Here is a 23,119-nt window from a genome sequence, read left to right on the forward strand (position 1 = left end):
GGGGAGAGAGCAAAAGAGAGGGGGGAGAGAGAGCAAAAGAGAGGGGGGAGAGAGAGCAAAAGAGAGGGGGGAGAGAGAGCAAAAGAGAGGGGGGAGAGAGAGCAAAAGAGAGGGGGGAGAGAGAGCAAAAGAGAGGGGGGAGAGAGAGCAAAAGAGAGGGGGGAGAGAGAGCAAAAAAGAGGGTGGAGGAGAAAGCAAAAAAAGAGAGGGGGAGAGAGCGCAAAAAAAGAGGGGGGAGAGAGCGCAAAAAAAAGAGAGGGGGAGAGAGCGCAAAAAAAGAGAGGGGGAGAGAGCGCAAAAAAAGAGAGGGGAGAGAGCGCAAAAGAGGGGGGGAGAGAGCAAAAGAGGGGGGAGAGCAAAAGGGGAGGGGAGAGCAAAAGGGGAGGGGAGAGCAAAAGGGGAGGGGAGAGAATGAAAATGGCAGGGTGGTTCGGTCAACACAATAGACTCCCCTCTGGGCAGGCTTTCCCACTAGTGTGTTATAAGAGAATTTTAACTGCTACTCTGCCCCCTATATCAGCACACTACTTTCTGAATACAAAACTCTATAACTATTTAAATACTAAATAGGATTTCCATATCAAAGCTATACAAAATCTCTACAGTCCTTTAACTAAATTATTAATACAGTATTTAAACAGTATGAAAACTGGGTACACATTTAGCTAGCCATTTATACTCTATTTTCTCCAGTTATATACCTATTTCCCCATGGTACTGATGCCAAAATAGCAGAAAGTTGTAAACTTGAATCTGCAACAATGTTTATTTATGTGAAATTTGTGAATAGAAAATTTGCCAACATGTATTGACATTTGATTAAAGATATTAGCGAAGTACTCTATAGCATCAAATAAAGTGTTTCCATTACTCAAACATAAAAAAACATTAAAGGAACATTATACATTTTCTATATTCTATTATATATATGGAAAGTCAATAATTATACATCATAAAAATATGCTGCATGGAAAAAGAGAAGCAAAACCATATGGATGCATACTTAAAAGGGACATGAAACCCAATTTTTTTCTCTCATGATTCAGATAGAGCAAGCGATTTTAAACAACTTTACAATTAAGTCTATAAAATTTGCTTTATTTTCTTGGTATCCTTTGTTGAAGGTGCAAAAAAGCACCACTGGAAGCTAACTGAACATATCAGGTGAAACAATGACAAGAAGCATATATGTGCAGCCAACAATCAGCAGCTGGTAGTGCATTGCTGCTTCATTCTGAGCCTAACTAGGTATGCTATTAAACAGAGAACACCAAGAGAACAAAGTAAATGAGAGAATATCAGTAAATTGGAAAGTTGTTTTGCAGTGCATACTCTGTCTGAATCATAAAAGAAAAGATTTGGGTTTCATGTCCCTTCAATTATCTGTTTCTGCACACTCAAAGTAGGTCAGATGGAGTAGGAACTTCAACACCTACATTTAAAATTTGGAGAAAAGAATGATGTTTCACCCCAAAATCATATATAGGCTATTAGGCACAATAAAAGATTTGCCAAAAAGGGTGGGCTTTCATGTCTTTCTGTTTCATATGGGAAGAAATATGCTTATTAATAAGTAACACTCGTAAGGCAATTTTGTACAAGCGTTTCACTAAAGCTTCTTAGACCCAGGAAGCTGCAGTTGTCAGCGTGAAAGAAGCCTACCCTTTAAAAAACAGCTAAAGACAAACTTTGGACGTTTTATGGCCCTTTTCTGATGCCATAATGGGAGACTAAAAGAAAATCTCGTAATGAGCATTAACTCTTCATTAAATATTTGTATTAGTACTTGAGACACTTGTACCCATAAGATACAAAGATTTAGTAACATTGCTGTCATTGCAAACATTTTTGGTCTTGGTAATAGAATCAACCCTGAGAAAAAGACTGAGAAAGTGAGAACGAAGCCAATAGTTCTGTCTTGCAAGAAGACCCAAGTCAGAAGACAAATTTATCTTTGGTCAGACTGGCTCCAAAAATCACTCCACTTCATCTAGAAATTCATTGGCAGGAGCAAAAACAATTAGTGAAAAGACAATCTAGTACAATCCTCCTAGAAATTAGTACTGCAATCATGGGTAGGATTTTTATAAGGTCAAGAACATTAAGAATTAAACTCCAGATCATCCACAAGAGACATGCTTGCAGCAAACACATAACAATAGAACAGACATTACACAACTTAGATCAACATATCTCCTAACAGTGGCTTCTTAACATAATCACAAGAAATGTGACGCATAACAAGATCCTCTGACTCTTAAGACATATGCAAATGTAACAAAACCCACTCAGAACCAAAAGGCAAGTTAGAAAATACCCAAGTGCACTTAAAATGTACAATGGACAAAGGAAGGAAAGGCAGGTAAGTAGAATATTGCTGCAGACATTTGAAAAAGCACTACCTGACCCAATATAAAGGGGCAGGATTATATGAAGAACCAAAAGTTGTGCTTAAATAATACCCACTATTGGACCTACTAATAGTCGTGTACAGAAAAAAAAATGTTGCAGGAGAATCAATCATCATGAAAGTTTTTTGTTAACTTTATTTGTTCATTAATATATTTTTTTTTTTTTATGGGGTCAAGACTGGCCAAGACCAAAACTAAAGCTTACATACTTGTTGGCTAGCAAAGGAATTAATCAACTAACAACAACTTGCTGGCTATAGCTATAGGAAAGTGTAATGTTCTGAAACTTGGTTGCTAAAGACAACTTCCATAGCTCTACTGAATGAAATGCACAAGCTTTAACTCAGACAAGAAAAAACATAAATTATGCTTACCTGATAATTTCATTTCCATCGTGGGGAGGAGAGTCCACGGCTTTATTCATTACTTGTGGGAATTAAGAACCTGGCCACCAGGAGGAGGCAAAGACACCCCAGCCAAAGGCTTAAATACCTCCCCCACTCCCCTCATCCCCCAGTCATTCTACCTAGGGAACAAGGAACAGTAGGAGAAATATCAGGGTATAAATGGTGCCAGAAGAACAAAAAACTAAATTTAGGTCCGCCTACCGGTGAAAAGGGCGGAAGCCGTGGACTCTCCTCCCCACGATGGAAATGAAATTATTAGGTAAGCATAATTTATGATTTCCATTTAAAGGGGAGGAGAGTCCACGGCTTCATTCATTACTTGTGGGAAACAAATACCCAAGCTCTAGAGAACATTGAATTAACAAATGGGAGGATAAAAAGGAGGCGGACCCTATCCTGAGGGCACCACAGCCTGCAAAACCTCTCTCCCAAAAACTGCTTCTGACGAAGCAAAAACGTCAAATCTGTAAAACTTTGTAAAAGTATATAAGGAGGACCAGGTAGCCGCCTTACAAATCTGCTCCATAGAGGCCTCATTCTTGAAGGCCCAAGAAGAAGCCACAGCTCTAGTTGAATGAGCTGTGATCTTCTAAGGAGGCATATGTCCTGCTGTCTCTTAAGCCAAGCGAATCATGCTCCTCAACCAAAAGGACAAAGAAGTTGAAGAGGCTCTCTGCCCCTTGTGTTTCCCTGTATACACTACAAAAAGAGATGTAGACTGTCTGAAATCCTTCGTAGCCTGAAGAAAAAACTTCAAGGCTCAAACCACATCCAAATTATGAAGTAACCTCTCCTTAAGGGGAAGAAGGGTTAGGACACAAAGAAGGATCAACTATTTCCTGATTGATGTTACAGTTAGACACAACCTTGGGAAGAAATCCCAAACCAGTGCGAAGAACAGCTCACATTGCAAGGCCGCCAACTCAGATACTCTGCGTGCCAATGCAATAGCCAACAGGAAGAGAACCTTCCAAGAAAGAATCTTTTTTTTTTTTTTAAATTTTAAATTTTTATTAAAGATAAGACATATTGAACAATCATAACCATTTCAAAAATAATCCATTACATCTTATTGAATTATTCTCCTAAACAAAATAAAAAAAACGAAAAAAGAAAGATTCAGACATTGTGTCTCACTGAACAACAGAAGAACAAAAAGAAAAAAAAAAAAGAAAAAAAAACTCGTTATCGCCTAATATATTCTAGTATGGCACCCTCTGATACCTCAGACATTTCCATCCTTGCACCTATTACAAGTGAGGGATACTACTTCCACATTTAGGTACTAAATTAAACAATTCTTCGACCATTCCTGTCCCCATATTATCCCAGAGGTCTTAATGGTCCTGATGTATATGGACCCTCTGTACGATATTCCTATCGATTGAAGCTACCTTCTATCCTCAATCTGTCTCTATTGCTATTAATCTATTAATTACAAAAAACAAAAAACAACTTCTCCTAGATTTGACTAAAAGAAAAAAAAACATTTACTACAGGTGAATACTCATGCTAAGGGGGGGCAAGGATTTGGAGGGCTATGGGGGGGAGAATCTTAACGTCAATAGAGTGCATAGGTTCAAACAGAACCCTCTGCAACACCTTAAGAACCAAGTTCAAGCTCTAGGGTGGAGCAGAATGTCTAAAGAAAGGCCTAATTCTAGACAGAACAAAAGACTGAATATTAGGAAGCTCCGCGAGCCTCTTGTGCAACAAAACAGTTAACGCCGAAATCTGTCCCTTTAAGGAACTAGCGGCAAGCCCCTTCTCCAACCCATCCTGGAGAAGGGACAGAATCCTAGATACTTTAACCTTGTGCCAAGGATATCCATGTTTCTCACACCAAAACAAGTAAGTCCTCCAAACCTTATGATAGATGCAACGAGTGACCGGCTTCCTGGCCTGAACGAGTGTATCAATCACTCTGAGAGAATCTTCTCTTGGCTTCTCTTGGACCCTGTACCAGCAGATCCCTGCGACAGGGTAACCTCCATGGCGGAGAAGATGACATCTCCACCAGATCCGCAAACCACGTCCTCCGCGGCCATGCCGGAGCAATCAGAATAGCCGAAGCGTGCTCTTGTTTGATGCGGACCACTACACGAGGTAGAAGTGGCAACGGTGGAAAAATGTAAACTAGATTGAACCCCCAAGGCACCACCAATCCATCCAGAGAGATCCATCTCTGTCGTCCTCCATCTGTTACAGATCTCTGCAAACACCTTGGGTTGGAGAGACCATTCCCCCGGATGGAAGGATTGTCTGCTGAGAAAATCCGCTTCCCAGTTGTCTACACCCAGAATGAGGATTGCCGATAGCGAGCAGTTGTGGGACTCTGCCCATACCAATATCCGAGATACTTCCACCATTGCTAAAGAGCTTTTCGTCCCCCCCGATGGTTGATGTAGGCCACCGAGATAATGTTGTCTGTCTGGAATCTGATGAAGCTGAACAACCCCCGGAGAGGCCAAGCTTTCAACGCATTGTGGATCGCTCGAAGTTCCAGAATATTGATTGCGAGGAGAGACTCCACTCGAGTCCAACTTCCTTGTGCCATCCAGGCACAACAAACAGCCCCCCATCCTGCTAGACTCGCGTTCATGGTCACAATCTCCCAGGACGGTCTCAGGAAGGATGTCCCTTGGGACAGTTGTTCCGGACAGATCCACCAGGAGAGGGATTCCCTCGTCCGATCATCCAGAGAAATCTGTTGGGATAGGTCTGAGTGATCACCCTTCCACTGCCTCAACATACACAGCTGGAAGAGGTCTGAGGTGGAACCTGGCGAATGGAATGACATTGATGCTGGATACCATGAGCCCAATCACCTCCATACACAGAGCCACAGAGGGTCTTGAGGAGGACTGAAGGACAAGACAGGTGGACGCAATATTCCTGCATCGCTGATCTGTGAGAAATATCTTCATGGATATAGGGTCTATTATCGTGCCCAGGAATTCCACCCTGTTGCTGGGAACCAGGGAACTCTTTCCCGAGTTTATCTTCTATCCGTGAGATTGGAGGAGAATAAGAGCCACAAGTGTGGCGCCACAGCAATGTATCTGGATCTTGCTACTGCAAGCAGCGCCCCCAGAACCTTCGTGAAGACTCTCGGGGCCGTCATCAGACCGAAGGGAAGGGCCACAAACTGGAAGTGTTGGTCCAGTAATGCAAATCTCAAGAACCAGAATTGATCCCTGTGAATTGGCACATGAAGGTAGGCATCCTTCAAGTCTATTGTTGTCATGAACTGTCCATCTTGAACTAGGGGCAGAATAGATCTGATCGTTTCCATTTTGAACAATGAAACGGCCAGAAATTTGTTTAAACATTTTAGGTCCAGAATCGGGCGGAATGTGCCCTCCTACTTTGGGACTACGAAAAGGTTTGAATAATACCCTAGGCCACTCTCTGCTGGAGGTACTGGTACAATTACTCCGAGAGAAGAGAGATCCCTCACACATTCTAGAAAGGCGTCCCTCTTCTCTGGTCTTGAAGACAGGTTTGACAGGAGGAATCTGCCCCTGGGCGGATGAGATCTGAACCCTATCCTGTAACCCTGGGCGATTACCTCCAGAACCCAAGGGTCCATAACATCCTGCAACCAGAGAGATAATCTGCCCCCTACTCGGTCCGTTGAGCGGTCGCGAGCCGCCCCTTCACGAAGATTTGGTCTCGGCAGGCTTCTTGTTCTGCTTAGACTTTTTCCAAGACTGAGCTGGCTTCCAAGTTTCTTTGGACTGCTCCACTTTCGTAGCGGGCTGCTAGTGATAGGCCTTGTCCGAACGAAAGGGACGAAAAGTAGATCCCTTAGGTTTAGATTTCTTATCCTGTGGCAGGAAGGCACCCTTGCCTCCCGTGACTGTGGATATGATCGAGTTCAGTCCTGGACCAAATAGGATATTTTCCTGAAGAGGAAGGGATAGAAGCCTAGATTTAGAGGTCATGTCGGCAGACCATGACTTCAGCCACAGAGCCCTATGGGCTAGGACGGAAAAACCTGATATTTTTGCATTCAGGTGAATAATCTGCATATTGGTGTCACAAATAAAAGAATTAGCTACCCTCAAGGCCTTAATTCTATCCTGTATCTCGTCAAGGGGAGTCTACCTCTTGACCATCTCAGACAGGGATTCGCACCAATAAGTCGCAGCTCCGGCTACCACAGCTACCGCTGCTGCTGGCTGAAAAACAAACCCCGTATGCAGAAACATCTTTCTCAACATGTTTTCTAACTTTTTTATCCATGGGCTCCTTAGACGACTAACTATCCTCGAGAGGAATCGTTGTACACTTAACGAGCGTGGAGATAGCACCATCCACCTTAGGGACAGTCCCCAATACCTCGAGCTGAGAGTCCGGAACGGGGAACAGTTTCTTAAAAGAAGAGGAAGGGGAAAAGGATTAACCCAATTTCTCCCATTCATTCTTAATGTTAGCCATCTTAACAGGAACTGGGAAAGTCTGAGGCACCACCCTGTCCTCATATACTTTATCAAGTTTAGGAATCAAAGGTTCCTCCGGTAGTTTCGGTTCTGGAACCTCCAGCGTAGCAAGCACTTGCTTCAGTAGAAAGTGTACATTTTCCATCCTAAACCTAAAGTCTGGCTACTCCGCAGCCGGAGGTTTAAATGACACAGACTCCGACCCAGAAGGAACGTTCTCCGAAGAGTCGGAGTTGTCCTCGTCAGTGGATAATCTTTCCAAGATATCCATTGGAGTAGATGACCTCTGGGCCGGGCCGCAATGTTTTACCCTACGCTTGCGCTTAGCAGAACGTGGTAAGACACTAATCACCGCAGACACCGCCGTTTGAGGTTGATCCGCAAAATCTGACGGCCAGCGGCCCTCTCCCTCAGGAGAATTAGTCATGCCCTGGGGAGCTGCATGTATAATCGGAGATGAATGTAGGGAACGCACCTCACGGGACGGAGAACCCTCAGAGGTTGACGAGTTAGTAGTACTAAACATCATATTCTTTCTAGATGTAGTAATCTTGTCAAGGCATGTGGAACAGAGTTGAGCATGCGGATCTACCAGAACCTCCTCACAATAAACACAGGTATAAGACTTTGTTAAAGAGGGAGTACCCTCCAACACGTCAGAGTCCTCCATAGCTAAAAAAATGCTTTGTCTCCTGCAACCGCCGGTCACCTGGAGTGCCTTGCAGGACCGCCCCTGCACTAGGGAGAAAAAATGGGCCAAATCGGCAACAAAGTAAATGCCGGAAATTAAACCTGTAGTCCACCCATTGCCAGAGCCTCATCTCACACATATCGCAGCAATGACACAACAAATAACATTATGTACAACCCCCCCCTGTTCAATAAACCCCCTTTCCAGGAATATTAAACCTTGATTCTACAAAGATAAAAGGCGTCACACTGTGACCCCGTCTTCTTACGTTATCATTATGTATATAAAAAATGAAACAATCTTACCAGAATCTATACCGAGGAACAGGAACACGGCCTCTCAAGTGTAACAGTGTAGTAGCATCCTGACATGGACTTGAGTGCAGGAAGTGAAACTCGTCAATGCTATGGAGATGTTAATGTGAGTCGGGATGGTTTCGCAGAAAGACTCTCCCTGCATCTCTGAACTCTAACTTTCACCCATGCTCTCACTGAGAGGCTGACAGGATTACTTAAAACTCCAGTCCCATTTCGAAGAGTACTACCCTCCATAAGAGACTACTCCAAATCTTCCGACACTTCTCTGCCAACTTCCTGTGACGAAAGGCAAAGAATTACTGGGGGATGAGGGGAGTGGGGGAAGTATTTAAGACTTTGGCTGGGGTGTCTTTGCCTCCTCCTGGTGGCCAGGTTCTTAATTCCCACAAGTAATGAATGAAGCTGTGGACTCTCCTCACCTTTAGATGGAAACTACTTTTAACCAGCACTTGAACATTGATTTTTATTCTTTAAATAAACAAAACAAAAAACTATTTTTAAATTTCCTCTTTTAGTAAAATGTGCACACAGTATTTAAATTTTTCTTAAGGAGTAAACATAACTATTAATTGAAGAATGCCAATGCAATGTAGCTTTCCATCATATTAGTCTGTTGAGCCAAATGTAAAATTGTCAGCATCTTACACTCACTTTCTTTAAATGCGATTTCCTCTTCTTTCCTTAATTTCTGTTCTCTGGAAATGGCTTCAGGACTCCCCCAAACATCTATTGCTCTGTGTGTATATACAAAAAAAAGTTTGCTAATAACTATCAGTCATAAAAAGCCATGTTTCTACTCACATATTCAGCTATTATTAGGCAGTCAATATCTTTCTTACCCATTTAATAACAAATTAATGTGACACTAAAGTCAAAATGTCATGATTCAGATAAAACGTGCACATTTTTATATGAACTTTCTGAGGCTACAGCTCCTACTCCTACTGAGCATGTGCAAAAGTGTGCAGTTTATACGTACATGCATTTTGTGATTGGCTGATGACTGATACATGATACAGGGGAGGGATAATTGGTTTAACTTTACCAGAAAATATTCTGCTGCTTGATTTCAAATTCAAAGTAGGTGCTATTGCATTGTCTTGTAATTTAGTGGTCTTTAAGCAAAAGGAAATTTACATTTTTGCATTACTTTTATAACCTCTATAAAACTTTCACTATGGTGAGGTATACTTTTTATATAAAAAAAAAAAAACATTTAAAAGGGTACTGGTTATCAAAACTGAAACACACAGAAGTCCATTTTAATTTTGAATAAAAGCAGAAAAACAACATTTTAAAAAAACATAATTTATGCTTACCTGATAAATTTATTTCTCTTGTAGTGTATCCAGTCCACGGATCATCCATTACTTGTGGGATATTTTCCTTCCCAACAGGAATTCGCAAGAGGATCACCCACAGCAGAGCTGCTATATAGCTCCTCCCCTCACTGCCATATCCAGTCATTCGACCGAAACAAGACTAGAAAGGAGAAAGCATAGGGTGCAGTGGTGACTGTAGTTTAATTAAAATTTAGACCTGCCTTAAAAGGACAGGGCGGGCCATGGACTGGATACACTACAAGAGAAATAAATTTATCAGGTAAGCATAAATTATGTTTTCTCTTGTTAAGTGTATCCAGTCCACGGATCATCCATTACTTGTGGGATACCAATACCAAACCTAAAGTACACGGATGATGGGAGGGACAAGGCAGGAACTTAAATGGAAGGAACCACTGCCTGTAGAACCTTTCTCCCAAAAACAGCCTCCGAAGAAGCAAAAGTGTCAAATTTGTAAAATTTTGAAAAGGTGTGAAGCGAAGACCAAGTCGCAGCCTTGCAAATCTGTTCAACAGAGGCCTCATTTTTAAAGGCCCAGGTGGAAGCCACAGCTCTAGTAGAATGAGCTGTAATCCTTTCAGGGGGCTGCTGTCCAGCAGTCTCATAGGATAAGCGTATTATGCTCCGAAGCCAAAAGGAGAGAGAGGTTGCCGAAGCTTTTTGACCTCTCCTCTGTCCAGAGTAAACTACAAACAGGGCAGATGTTTGACGAAAATCTTTAGTAGCCTGTAAGTAAAACTTCAAGGCACGGACTACGTCCAGATTATGCAAAAGACGTTCCTTCTTTGAAGAAGGATTAGGACACAATGATGGAACAACAATCTCTTGATTGATATTCCTGTTAGAAACCACCTTAGGTAAAAACCCAGGTTTGGTACGCAGAACTACCTTGTCTGAATGAAAAATCAGATAAGGAGAATCACAATGTAAGGCAGATAACTCAGAGACTCTTCGAGCCGAGGAAATAGCCATCAAAAACAGAACTTTCCAAGATAAAAGTTTAATATCAATGGAATGAAGGGGTTCAAACGGAACTCCCTGAAGAACTTTAAGAACCAAGTTTAAGCTCCACGGGGGAGCAACAGTTTTAAACACAGGCTTAATCCTAACCAAAGCCTGACAAAATGCCTGGACGTCTGGAACTTCTGCCAGACGCTTGTGCAAAAGAATAGACAGAGCAGAGATCTGTCCTTTTAAAGAACTAGCTGATAAGCCTTTGTCCAAATCCTCTTGGAGAAAGGACAATATCCTAGGAATCCTAACCTTACTCCATGAGTAACTCTTGGATTCACACCAATAAAGATATTTACGCCATATCTTATGGTAGATTTTCCTGGTTACAGGCTTCCGAGTCTGTATTAAGGTATCAATGACTGACTCGGAGAAGCCACGCCTTGATAGAATCAAGCGTTCAATCTCCATGCAGTCAGTCTCAGAGAAATTAGATTTGGATAATTGAAAGGACCTTGTATTAGAAGGTCCTGCCTCAGAGGCAGAGTCCATGGTGGAAGAGATGACATGTCCACTAGGTCTGCATACCAGGTCCTGCGTGACCACGCAGGCGCTATCAGAATCACCAAAGCTCTCTCCTGTTTGATTTTGGCAATCAGTCGAGGGAGCAGAGGAAACGGTGGAAACACATAGGCCAGGTTGAAGAACCAAGGAGCTGCTAGAGCATCTATCAGCGTTGCTCCCGGGTCCCTGGACCTGGATCCGTAACAAGGAAGCTTGGCGTTCTGGCGAGACGCCATGAGATCCAGTTCTGGTTTGCCCCAACGATGGACCAGTTGAGCAAACACCTCCGGATGGAGTTCCAACTCCCCCGGATGAAAAGTCTGACGACTTAGAAAATCCGCCTCCCAGTTCTCTACGCCTGGGATGTGGATCGCTGACAGGAGGCAAGAGTTAGACTCTGCCCAGCGAATTATCTTTGAGACTTCTAACATCTCTAGGGAACTCCTGGTTCCCCCTTGATGGTTGATGTAAGCCACAGTCGTGATATTGTCCGACTGAAATCTGATGAACCCCAGTGTTGCTAACTGAGGCCAAGCTAGAAGAGCATTGAATATTGCTCTTAACTCCAGAATATTTATTAGGAGGAGTTTCTCCTCCTGAGTCCACGATCCCTGAGCCTTCAGGGAGTTCCAGAATGCGCCCCAACCTAGAAGGCTGGCATCTGTTGTTACAATCGTCCAATCTGGCCTGCGAAAGGTCATACCCTTAGACAGATGGACCCGAGAAAGCCACCAGAGAAGAGAATCTCTGGTCTCTTGATCCAGATTTAGTAGAGGGGACAAATCTGAGAAATCCCCATTCCACTGACGTAGCATGCATAATTGCAGCGGTCTGAGATGCCGGCGCGCAAATGGCACTATGTCCATTGCCGCTACCATTAAGCCGATTACTTCCATGCACTGAGCCACTGACGGGCGTGGAATGGAATGAAGGACACGGCAAGCATTTAGAAGTTTTGATAACCTGGACTGCGTCAGGTAAATTTTCATCTCTACAGAATCTATAAGAGTCCCTAGGAAGGAGACTCTTGTGAGTGGTGATAGAGAACTCTTTTCCACGTTCACTTTCCACCCATGCGACCTCAGAAATGCCAGAACTATCTCTGTATGAGACTTGGCAATTTGAAAGCTTGACGCCTGTATCAGGATGTCGTCTAGATACGGAGACACCGCTATGCCTCGCGGTCTTGGAACCGCCAGAAGTGAGCCCAGAACCTTTGTAAAAATTCTCGGGGCAGTGGCCAACCCGAAGGGAAGAGTTACAAATTGGTAATGTCTGTCTAGAAAGGCAAACCTTAGGAACCGATGATGATCTTTGTGAATCGGTATGTGAAGGTAGGCATCCTTTAAGTCCACTGTGGTCATGTACTGACCCCCTTGGATCATGGGTAGGATGGTCCGAATAGTTTCCATTTTGAATGATGGAACTCTGAGGAATTTGTTTAAGATCTTTAGATCCAAGATTGGTCTGAAGGTTCCCTCTTTCTTGGGAACCACAAACAGATTTGAATAAAATCCCTGTCCTTGTTCCGTCCGCGGAACTGGATGGATCACTCCCATTACTAGGAGGTCTTGCACACAGCTTAGGAATGCCTCTTTCTTTATCTGGTTTGCTGATAACCTTGAAAGATGAAATCTACCTTGTGGAGGAGAAGCTTTGAAGTCCAGAAGATATCCCTGAGATATGATCTCCAACGCCCAGGGATCCTGAACATCTCTTGCCCACGCCTGGGCGAAGAGAGAAAGTCTGCCCCCCACTAGATCCGTTTCCGGATAGGGGGCCGTTCCTTCATGCTGTCTTGGGGGCAGCAGCAGGCTTTCTGGCCTGCTTGCCCTTGTTCCAGGACTGGTTAGGTTTCCAGGCCTGTCGGAATGAGCAACAGTTCCCTCTTGTTTTGAAGCGGAGGAAGTTGATGCTGCTCCTGCCTTGAAATTTCGAAAGGCACGAAAATTAGACTGTTTGGCCTTTGATTTGGCCCTGTCCTGAGGAAGGGTATGACCCTTGCCTCCAGTAATGTCAGCAATAATTTCCTTCAAGCCAGGCCCGAATAAGGTCTGCCCCTTGAAAGGAATGTTGAGTAATTTAGACTTTGAAGTCACGTCAGCTGACCAGGATTTAAGCCATAGCGCCCTACGCGCCTGGATGGCGAATCCGGAATTCTTAGCCGTTAGTTTAGTCAAATGAACAATGGCATCAGAAACAAATGAGTTAGCTAGCTTAAGCGTTCTAAGCTTGTCAATAATTTCATTCAATGGAGCTGTCTGGATGGCCTCTTCCAGGGCCTCAAACCAGAATGCCGCCGCCGCAGCAGTGACAGGCGCAATGCATGCAAGGGGCTGTAAAATAAAACCTTGTTGAATAAACATTTTCTTAAGGTAACCCTCCAACTTTTTTATCCATTGGATCTGAAAAAACATAATTTATGCTTACCTGATAAATTTATTTCTCTTGTAGTGTAGTCAGTCCACGGGTCATCCATTACTTATGGGATTATATCTCTTCCCCAACAGGAAGTTGCAAGAGAATCACCCAAGCAGAGCTGCTATATAGCTCCTCCCCTCACATGTCATATCCAGTCATTCGACCGAAACAAGACGAGAAAGGAGAAACCATAGGGTGCAAAGGTGACTGGAGTTTAATTAAAATTTTGATCTGCCTTAAAAGACAGGGCGGGCTGTGGACTGACTACACTACAAGAGAAATAAATTTATCAGTTAAGCATAAATTATGTTTTCTCTTGTTAAGTGTAGTCAGTCCACGGGTCATCCATTACTTATGGGATACCAATACCAAAGCTAAAGTACACGGATGAAGGGAGGGACAAGGCAGGAACTTTAAACGGAGGGAACCACTGCCTGAAGTACCTTTCTCCCAAAAATAGCCGCCGAAGGAGCAAAAGTGTCAAATTTGTAAAATTTGGAAAAAGTGTGAAGTGAAGACCAAGTCGCAGCCTTGCAAATCTGTTCAACAGAAGCCTCATTTTTAAAGGCCCAGGTGGAAGCCACAGCTCTAGTAGAATGAGCTGTAATTCTTTCAGGAGGCTGCTGTCCAGCAGTCTCATAGGCTAAACGTATTATGCTACGAAGCCAAAAGGAGAGAGAGGTAGCCCGAAGCCTTTTGACCTCTCCTCTGTCCAGAGTAAACGACAAACAGGGAAGAAGTTTGACGAAAATCTTTAGTTGCCTGCAAATAGAACTTCAGGGCACGGACTACGTCCAGATTATGCAAAAGTCATTCCTTCTTTGAAGAAGGGTTAGGACACAATGATGGAACAACAATCTCTTGATTGATATTCCTGTTAGAATCTACCTTAGGTAAGAACCCAGGTTTAGTACGCAGAACTACCTTGTCTGAATGAAAAATCAGATAAGGAGAATCACAATGTAAGGCAGATAACTCAGAGACTCTTCAAGCCGAGGAAATAGCCATCAAAAACAGAACTTTCCAAGATAACAGCTTGATATCAATGGAATGAAGGGGTTCAAATGGAACGCCTTGCAGAACGTTAAGAACTAAGTTTAAGCTCCACGGCGGAGCAACAGTCTTAAACACAGGCTTAATCCTAGCCAAAGCCTGACAAAAAGCCTGAACGTCTGGAATTTCTGCCAGACGCTTGTGTAGAAGAATAGACAGAGCAGAAATCTGTCCCTTTAACGAACTAGCGGATAAGCCCTTTTCTAAACCCTCTTGTAGAAAAGACAATATCCTAGGAATCCTAACCTTAATCCATGAGTAACTCTTGGATTCGCACCAATATAAATATTTACGCCATATCTTATGGTAAATTCTTCTGGTAACAGGTTTCCTAGCCTGTATTAAGGTATCAATAACCGACTCCAAGAAGCCACGCTTTGATAGAATCAAGAGTTCAATCTCCATGCAGTCAGCCTCAGAGAAATTAGATTTGGATGGTTGAAAGGACCCTGAATTAGAAGGTCCTGCCTCAGAGGCAGAGACCATGGTGGACAGGACGACATGTCCACTAGGTCTGCATACCAGGTCCTGCGTGGCCACGCAGGCGCTATCAGAATCACTGATGCTCTCTCCTGTTTGATCTTGGCAATCAGTCGAGGAAGCATCGGAAATGGTGGAAACACATAAGCCATGTTGAAGACCCAAGGGGCTGTCAGAGCATCTATCAGCACCGCTCCCGGGTCCCTGGACCTGGATCCGTAACAAGGAAGCTTGGCGTTCTGGCGAGATGCCATGAGATCCAGATCTGGTTTGCCCCAACGATGAATCAGTTGAGCGAAGACCTCCGGATGAAGTTCCCACTCCCCTGGATGAAAAGTCTGGCGACTTAGAAAATCCGCCTGCCAGTTCTCCACGCCTGGGATGTAGATCGCTGACAGGTGGCAAGAGTGAGACTCTGCCCAGCGAATTATCTTTGAGACTTCCAACATCGCTAGGGAACTCCTGGTTCCTCCTTGATGATTGATGTAAGCCACAGTCGTGATGTTGTCCGACTGAAATCTGATGAACCTCAGAGTTGCTAACTGAGGCCAAGCTAGGAGAGCATTGAATATTGCTCTTAATTCCAGAATATTTATTGGGAGGAGTTTCTCCTCCTGAGTCCATAATACCTGAGCCTTCAGGGAATTCCAGGCTGCGCCCCAACCTAGAAGGCTGGCGTCTGTTGTTACAATCGTCCAATCTGGCCTGCGAAAGGTCATCCCCTTGGACAGGTGGGGCCGAGAAAGCCACCATAGAAGAGAATCTCTGGTCTCTTGATCCAGATTTAGTAGAGGGGACAAATCTGAGTAATCCCCATTCCACTGACTTAGCATGCACAATTGCAGCGGTCTGAGATGCAGGCGCGCAAATGGTACTATGTCCATTGCCGCTACCATTAAGCCGATTACTTCCATGCACTGAGCTACTGACGGGTGTGGAATGGAATGAAGGGCACGGCAAGCATTTAGAAGTTTTGATAACCTGGCCTCCGTCAGGTAAATTTTCATCTCTACAGAATCTATAAGAGTCCCTAGGAAGGGAACCCTTGTGAGTGGTAATAGAGAACTCTTTTCCACGTTCACCTTCTTCCCATGCGACCTCAGAAATGCCAGAACTATCTCTGTATGAGACTTGGCAGTTTGAAAACTTGACGCTTGTATCAGAATGTCGTCTAGGTACGGAGCCACCGCTATGCCTCGCGGTCTTAGTACCGCCAGAAGTGAGCCCAGAACCTTTGTAAAGATTTTTGGAGCCGTAGCTAACCCGAAGGGAAGAGCTACAAACTGGTAATGCCTGTCTAGGAAGGCAAATCTTAGGTACCGATAATGATCCTTCTGAATCGGTATGTGAAGGTAGGCATCCTTTAAGTCCACAGTGGTCATGTACTGACCCTCTTGGATCATGGGTAGGATGGTTCGAATAGTTTCTATTTTGAATGATGGAACTCTTAGGAATTTGTTTAGGATTTTTAAGTCCAAGATTGGTCTGAAGGTTCCCTCTTTCTTGGGAACCACAAACAGATTTGAATAGAATCCTTGCCCGTGTTCCGTCAGCGGAACGTGGTGGATCACCCCCATTAGTAAGAAGTCTTGTACACAGCGTAGAAACGCCTCTTTCTTTATTTGGTTTGCTGATAACCTTGAAAGATGAAATCTCCCTTGTGGAGGAGAAGCTTTGAAGTCCATTAGATATCCCTGAGATATGATCTCCAACGCCCAGGGATCCTGGACATCTCTTGCCCAAGCCTGGGCGAAGAGAGAAAGTCTGCCCCCCACTAGATCCGTTTGCGGATAGGGGGCCCTCTCTTCATGCTGTCTTAGGGGCAGCAGCAGGTTTTCTGGCCTGCTTGCCCTTGTTCCAGGACTGGTTAGTTTTCCAGCCCTGTCTGTAACGAGCAACAGCTCCTTCCTGTTTTGGAGCGGAGGAAGTTGATGCTGCTCCTGCCTTGAGGTTACGAAAGGCACGAAAATTAGACTGTTTGGCCTTTGTTTTGGCCCTGTCCTGAGGCAGAGCATGGCCCTTACCTCCCGTAATGTCAGCGATAATTTCTTTCAAGCCGGGCCCGAATAAGGTCTGCCCTTTGAAAGGAATATTAAGCAATTTAGATTTAGAAGTCACGTCAGCTGACCAGGATTTAAGCCATAGCGCTCTGCGCGCTTGGATGGCGAATCCGGAGTTCTTAGCCGTAAGTTTAGTTAAATGTACGACGGCATCAGAAACAAATGCGTTAGCTAGCTTAAGTGCTTTAAGCTTGTTCATAATTTCATCCAATGGAGCTGTGCGAATGGCCTCTTCCAGAGATTCAAACCAGAATGCCGCCGCAACAGTGACAGGCGCAATGCATGCAAGGGGCTGTAAGATAAAACCTTGTTGAACAAACATTTTCTTAAGGTAACCTTCTAATTTTTTATCCATTGGATCTGAAAAGGCACAACTATCCTCCACCGGGATAGTGGCACGCTTAGCTAAAGTAGAAACTGCACCCTCCACCTTAGGGACCGTCTGCCATAAGTCTCGTGTGGTGGCGTCTATAGGAAACATTTTCCTAAATATGGGAGGAGGGGAAAAAGGCACACCGGGTCTATCCCACTCCTTGCTAATAATCTCTGTAAGCCTTTTAGGTATAGGAAACACGTCAGTACACACCGGTACCGCATAGTATCTATCCAACCTACATAATTTTTCTGGAATTGCAACCGTGTTACAATCATTCAGAGCCGCTAATACCTCCCCTAGCAATATGCGGAGGTTCTCAAGCTTAAATTTAAAATTAGAAATCTCTGAATCCAGTCTCCCTGGATCAGATCCGTCACCCACAGAATGAAGCTCTCAGTCTTCATGTTCTGCAAAATGTGACGCAGTATCGGACATGGCTCTCACATCATCAGCGCGCTCTGTCCTTAAACCAGAGCTATCACGCTTGCCTCTTAATTCTGGCAATTTAGATAATACTTCTGTCATAACAGTAGCCATGTCTTGCAAAGTGATTTGTAAGGGCCTCCCTGATGTACTTGGCGCCACAAAATCACGCACCTCCTGAGCGGGAGGCGAAGGTACTGACACGTGAGGAGAGTTAGTCGGCATAACTTCCCCCTCGTTGTCTGGTGATAATTTCTTTACATGTAAAGACTGACTTTTATTTCAAGTTACATCAATGCATTTAGTACACAACTTTCTATGGGGCTCCAAATTGGCCTTCATACATAGTGAACAAACAGATTCATCTGTGTCAGACATGTTTAAACAGACTAGCAATGAGACTAGCAAGCTTGGAAAATACTTTTCAAATAAATTTACAAGCAATATAAAAAACGCTACTGTGCCTTTAAGAAGCACAAAAAGCTGTCACAGTTGAAATAACAATGAACCAAATTAGTTATAGCAACCAAATTTTCACAGTAAATGTATTAAGTTAGCAAAGGATTGCACCCACCAGCAAATGGATGATTAACCCCTTAATACCCAAAAACGGATAACAATTTAATAATTAACGTTTTTATCACAGTCAAACACACTGTCACAGGTCTGCTGTGACTGATTACCTCCCTCAAAATGAATTTTGAAGACCCCTGAGCTCTCTAGAGACGTCCTGGATCATGGAGGATGAAGTAGGAAGATTGTGACTGAATTTTCACTGCGCAAAAAAGCGCTAAAATAGGCCCCTCCCACTCATATTACAACAGTGGGGAAGCTCAGTTAACTGTTTCTATGCAGAAACAAAAGTTAGCCATGTGGTAAAAATCATGCCCCAATAAGTTTTATCACCAAGTACCTCACAAAAAACTATTAACATGCCAGTAAACGTTTTGAACATACATTTTAAAAGTTATGAAGTGTTATTAATAAGCCTGCTACCAGTCGCTTCTACTGCAGTTAAGGCTCATACATTACTTCAGTATTAACAGTATTTTCTGAGTCAAATTCCATTCCCTAGAAAAATACTTTAGTGTACACACACACTCATCAGCCTAATACCAGTCGCTACCACTGCATTTAAGGCTCAAATTACATTACATTGGTATCAGCAGTAATTTCTCAGTCAATTCCATTGCTTAGAAAAATAATTTACTGCACATACCTCGTTTGCAGGGGGGCCCTGCATGCTATTCCCCTTTTCTGAAGTTACCTCACTCCTCAGAATGTGCGAGAACAGCCAGTGGATCTTAGTTACGTCTGCTAAGACCATAGAAAACGCAGGCAGATTCTTCTTCTAATGCTGCCTGAGAACAAACAGCACACTCCGGTGCCATTTAAAATAACAAACTTTTGATTGAAGAAATAAACTAAGTTTAAAAACACCACAGACCTCTCACAACGACCTATCTTTAGTTAGGTTGCAAGAGAATGACTGGATATGACATGTGAGGGGAGGAGCTATATAGCAGCTCTGCTTGGGTGATCCTCTTGCAACTTCCTGTTGGGGAAGAGATATAATCCCATAAGTATTGGATGACCCGTGGACTGACTACACTTAACAAGAGAAAGCACAACTGTCCTCAACCGGGATAGTGGTACGCTTTGCTAAAGTAGAAACTGCTCCCTCCACCTTAGGGACCGTCTGCCATAAGTCCCGTGTAGTGGCGTCTATTGGAAACATATTTCTAAATATAGGAGGTGGGGAAAAGGGCACACCGGGTCTATCCCACTCCTTGCTAATAATTTCTGTAAGCCTTTTAGGTATAGGAAAAACGTCAGTGCACACCGGCACCGCATAGTATCTATCCAGCCTACACAATTTCTCTGGAATTGCAACTGTGTTACAGTCATTCAGAGCAGCTAATACCTCCCCAAGCAATACACGGAGGTTCTCAAGCTTAAATTTAAAATTAGAAATCTCTGAATCAGGTTTCCCCGAGTCAGAGATGTCACCCACAGACTGAAGCTCTCCGTCCTCATGTTCTGCATACTGTGACGCAGTATCAGACGTGGCTCTAACAGCATTTGCGCGCTCTGTATCTCTCTTAACCCCAGAGCTATCGCGCTTGCCTCTTAATTCAGGCAATCTAGATAATACCTCTGACAGGGTATTATTCATGATTGCAGCCATGTCCTGCAAGGTAATCGCTATGGGCGTCCCTGATGTAATTGGCGCCATATTAGCGTGCGTCTCCTGAGCGGGAGGCGAAGGGTCTGACACGTGGGGAGAGTTAGTCGGCATAACTTCCCCCTCGACAGAACCCTCTGGTGATAATTCTTTTATAGATAAAGACTGATCTTTACTGTTTAAGGTGAAATCAATACATTTAGTACACATTCTCCTATGGGGCTCCACCATGGCTTTCAAATATAATGAACAAGTAGGTTCCTCTGTGTCAGACATGTTTAAACAGACTAGCAATGAGACTAGCAAGCTTGGAAAACACTTTAAAACAAGTTTACAAGCAATATAAAAAAACGTTACTGCGCCTTTAAGAAACACAAATTTTCCCAAATTTTGAAATAACAGTGAAAAAATGCAGTTACACTAACGAAAGTTTTACAGTGTATGTAATAAGTTAGCAGAGCATTGCACCCACTTGCAAATGGATGATTAACCCCTTAATACCAAAAACGGAATAACAAATGACAAAAACGTTTTTTAAACAGTCACAACAACTGCCACAGCTCTACTGTGGCTTTTTACCTCCCTCAAAAACGACTTTTGAAGCCTTTTGAGCCCTTCAGAGAAGTCCTGGATCATGCAGAAAGAAGCTGGATGTCTGTATCTGTAATTTTTGCTGTGCAAAAAAAAAAACACTAAAATAGGCCCCTCCCACTCATATTACAACAGTGGGAAGCCTCAGTGAACTGTTTCTAGGCAAAATTCAAGCCAGCCATGTGGAAAAAACTAGGCCCCAATAAGTTTTATCACCAAACATATGTAAAAAACGATTAAACATGCCAGCAAACGTTTTAAAATACACTTTTATAAGAGTATGTATCTCTATTAAGAAGCCTGATACCAGTCGCTATCACTGCATTTAAGGCTTTACTTACATTACTTCGGTATCAGCAGCATTTTCTAGCAAATTCCATCCCTAGAAAAATATTTTAACTGCACATACCTTATTACAGGAAAACCTGCACGCTATTCCCCCTCTGAAGTTACCTCACTCCTCAGAATATGTGAGAACAGCAAAGGATCTTAGTTACTTCTGCTAAGATCATAGAAAAAGCAGGCAGATTCTTTTTCTAAATACTGCCTGAGATAAACAGTACACTCCGGTACCATTTAAAAATAACAAACTTTTGATTGAAGAAATAAACTAAGTATAAAACACCACAGTCCTCTTACGACCTCCATCTTAGTTGAGAGTTGCAAGAGAATGACTGGATATGGCAGTGAGGGGAGGAGCTATATAGCAGCTCTGCTGTGGGTGATCCTCTTGCAACTTCCTGTTGGGAAGGAGAATATCCCACAAGTAATGGATGATCCGTGGACTGGATACACTTAACAAGAGAAATAATTTTAGATCAAATGCACTCTCATTAGAAACATCTCTCCAATATCTCTATTATTTTATGGCACTTCTTATATTTTTAATTGTGAAAACAAAAAAAATATAAATAAAATCAGAGTGTACTTTTGCACTAGAGTAGCTTTTCATATCTATGAATAGGTATCGTCATTCTTGAACAAACACTAGCATGTTTACAGTTTGATCTTTGAGATTTTTTTATGTGATGTCACATGTAGTGTATGTCATCAGACTCTACAGACAAGTTTTTGGGGGTTTTAATCCTAAAAATATAAGTCTTACATTTGTGTTGTGACCATTTATTTTTCCCAAATACCATAACAAACATTTAGCAATATGTTTTTTTCAATAATTTAGCTGCTACAAAAACAGGAAACATGATTTCCCTTTCTTTAAAGTGAATTAGTGAACTGCGCTTTGTTACAAAAATAGAGATTTTTCAAAACATTTACCCAAGCTCTATATTCTCATGGAACTAGAGACATGTAAAACGTCATACCTGTCCTGTTCCAACAAAAGCTGTATCATAAACTGCACCCACTTTAAATGAATATGTAAACTGTATAAAAATAGCATTGCTAATTGGTGTAATCCTTTATAACAGGAGGTATGTCTAACCTAAACCATAATGGCCATAATAATGTAGCCTTTCATTGCATTTGCCAGATGTGTACCAATAGAGATAAGCGGGAGATGACATTGGTAGTGTTCCTAAACATGTCTATTGGGTACAAAGACAGATATTGCCAATTGTGATGATATACATCTTGCTAAATCATTGCCTGTTTTAAGATTATTTTACAAAAAATGTAGTGCGTGTATTATATATGGACAAATATATACATACATACACATATAATATATACAGATGTGGCCATAAGTATTGGTATCCTTCCACATTTTTAGAAAATGCACACTTTTCTCTGAACTAAGTAAAAATTGACAAAAGTTCTTGGCAGCCACCATTTTTTATTTCAAATGTAATAGAACAAACTTTCCTTTTGATTTATGACAGATTTACTTTAAACAGTAAAACGAATGAGAATGGCACAGGCAAAAATATTGCTACCTAATATTTCACTTTCTGCAGTTCTAAATAAGATTTCTACACTTCTACTGGAATTTTGTCCCACTCTACTTGAGCAAACTGCTCCAGTTCTCTAAGGTTTGATGGGTGCCTTTTCTCAAGTGTGAGTTTCAGCTCATTCCACAGCAAAGGATCAATGGAATTCAGATCTGGACTCATAGAAGGCCACTTATACTGTAAATGGTCAAATGTTTTCTTCTCTTCCCTTCTTGGGTGCTTTTTGAGTTATGTTTTGGGTCTTTGTCATACTGGAAGACCCATGACCTGTGACTGACACACAGCATTCTGCACTGGGCAGTCTGTTTTGCTCCAGATAGTTTTGAGAGTCTTCTGATTTAATTGTGCCCTGCACAGATTCTAGGCACCAAAGCAAGCCCAAAACATCACTGAGACTCCACATTTCATGGTAAGGATGTTGTGCTTTTCTTTGAAAGCTTCTTTCTTTTCCTTCTGTAAACATGTGGTTGTGATTTGCCAAAAAGCTCTACTTT

General features: G+C 42.7%; 1 protein-coding gene across 1 annotated transcript in view; it reads right to left on the reverse strand.

Annotated features, from left to right (window-relative positions):
• Window positions 1-23,119, reverse strand: part of SLC30A9 (solute carrier family 30 member 9) — a 588,622-nt gene that overhangs the window by 371,680 nt on the left and 193,823 nt on the right. The window contains exon 6 of the mRNA XM_053704010.1: window positions 8,923-9,005. Within this exon, the coding sequence (XP_053559985.1) occupies window positions 8,923-9,005 (83 nt within the window). The remainder of the gene's footprint in view (window positions 1-8,922; window positions 9,006-23,119) is intronic.

The sequence above is a fragment of the Bombina bombina genome, chromosome 2 (genome assembly GCF_027579735.1).
Source record: "Bombina bombina isolate aBomBom1 chromosome 2, aBomBom1.pri, whole genome shotgun sequence".
In the NCBI taxonomy this organism is placed as follows: Eukaryota; Metazoa; Chordata; class Amphibia; order Anura; family Bombinatoridae; genus Bombina; species Bombina bombina.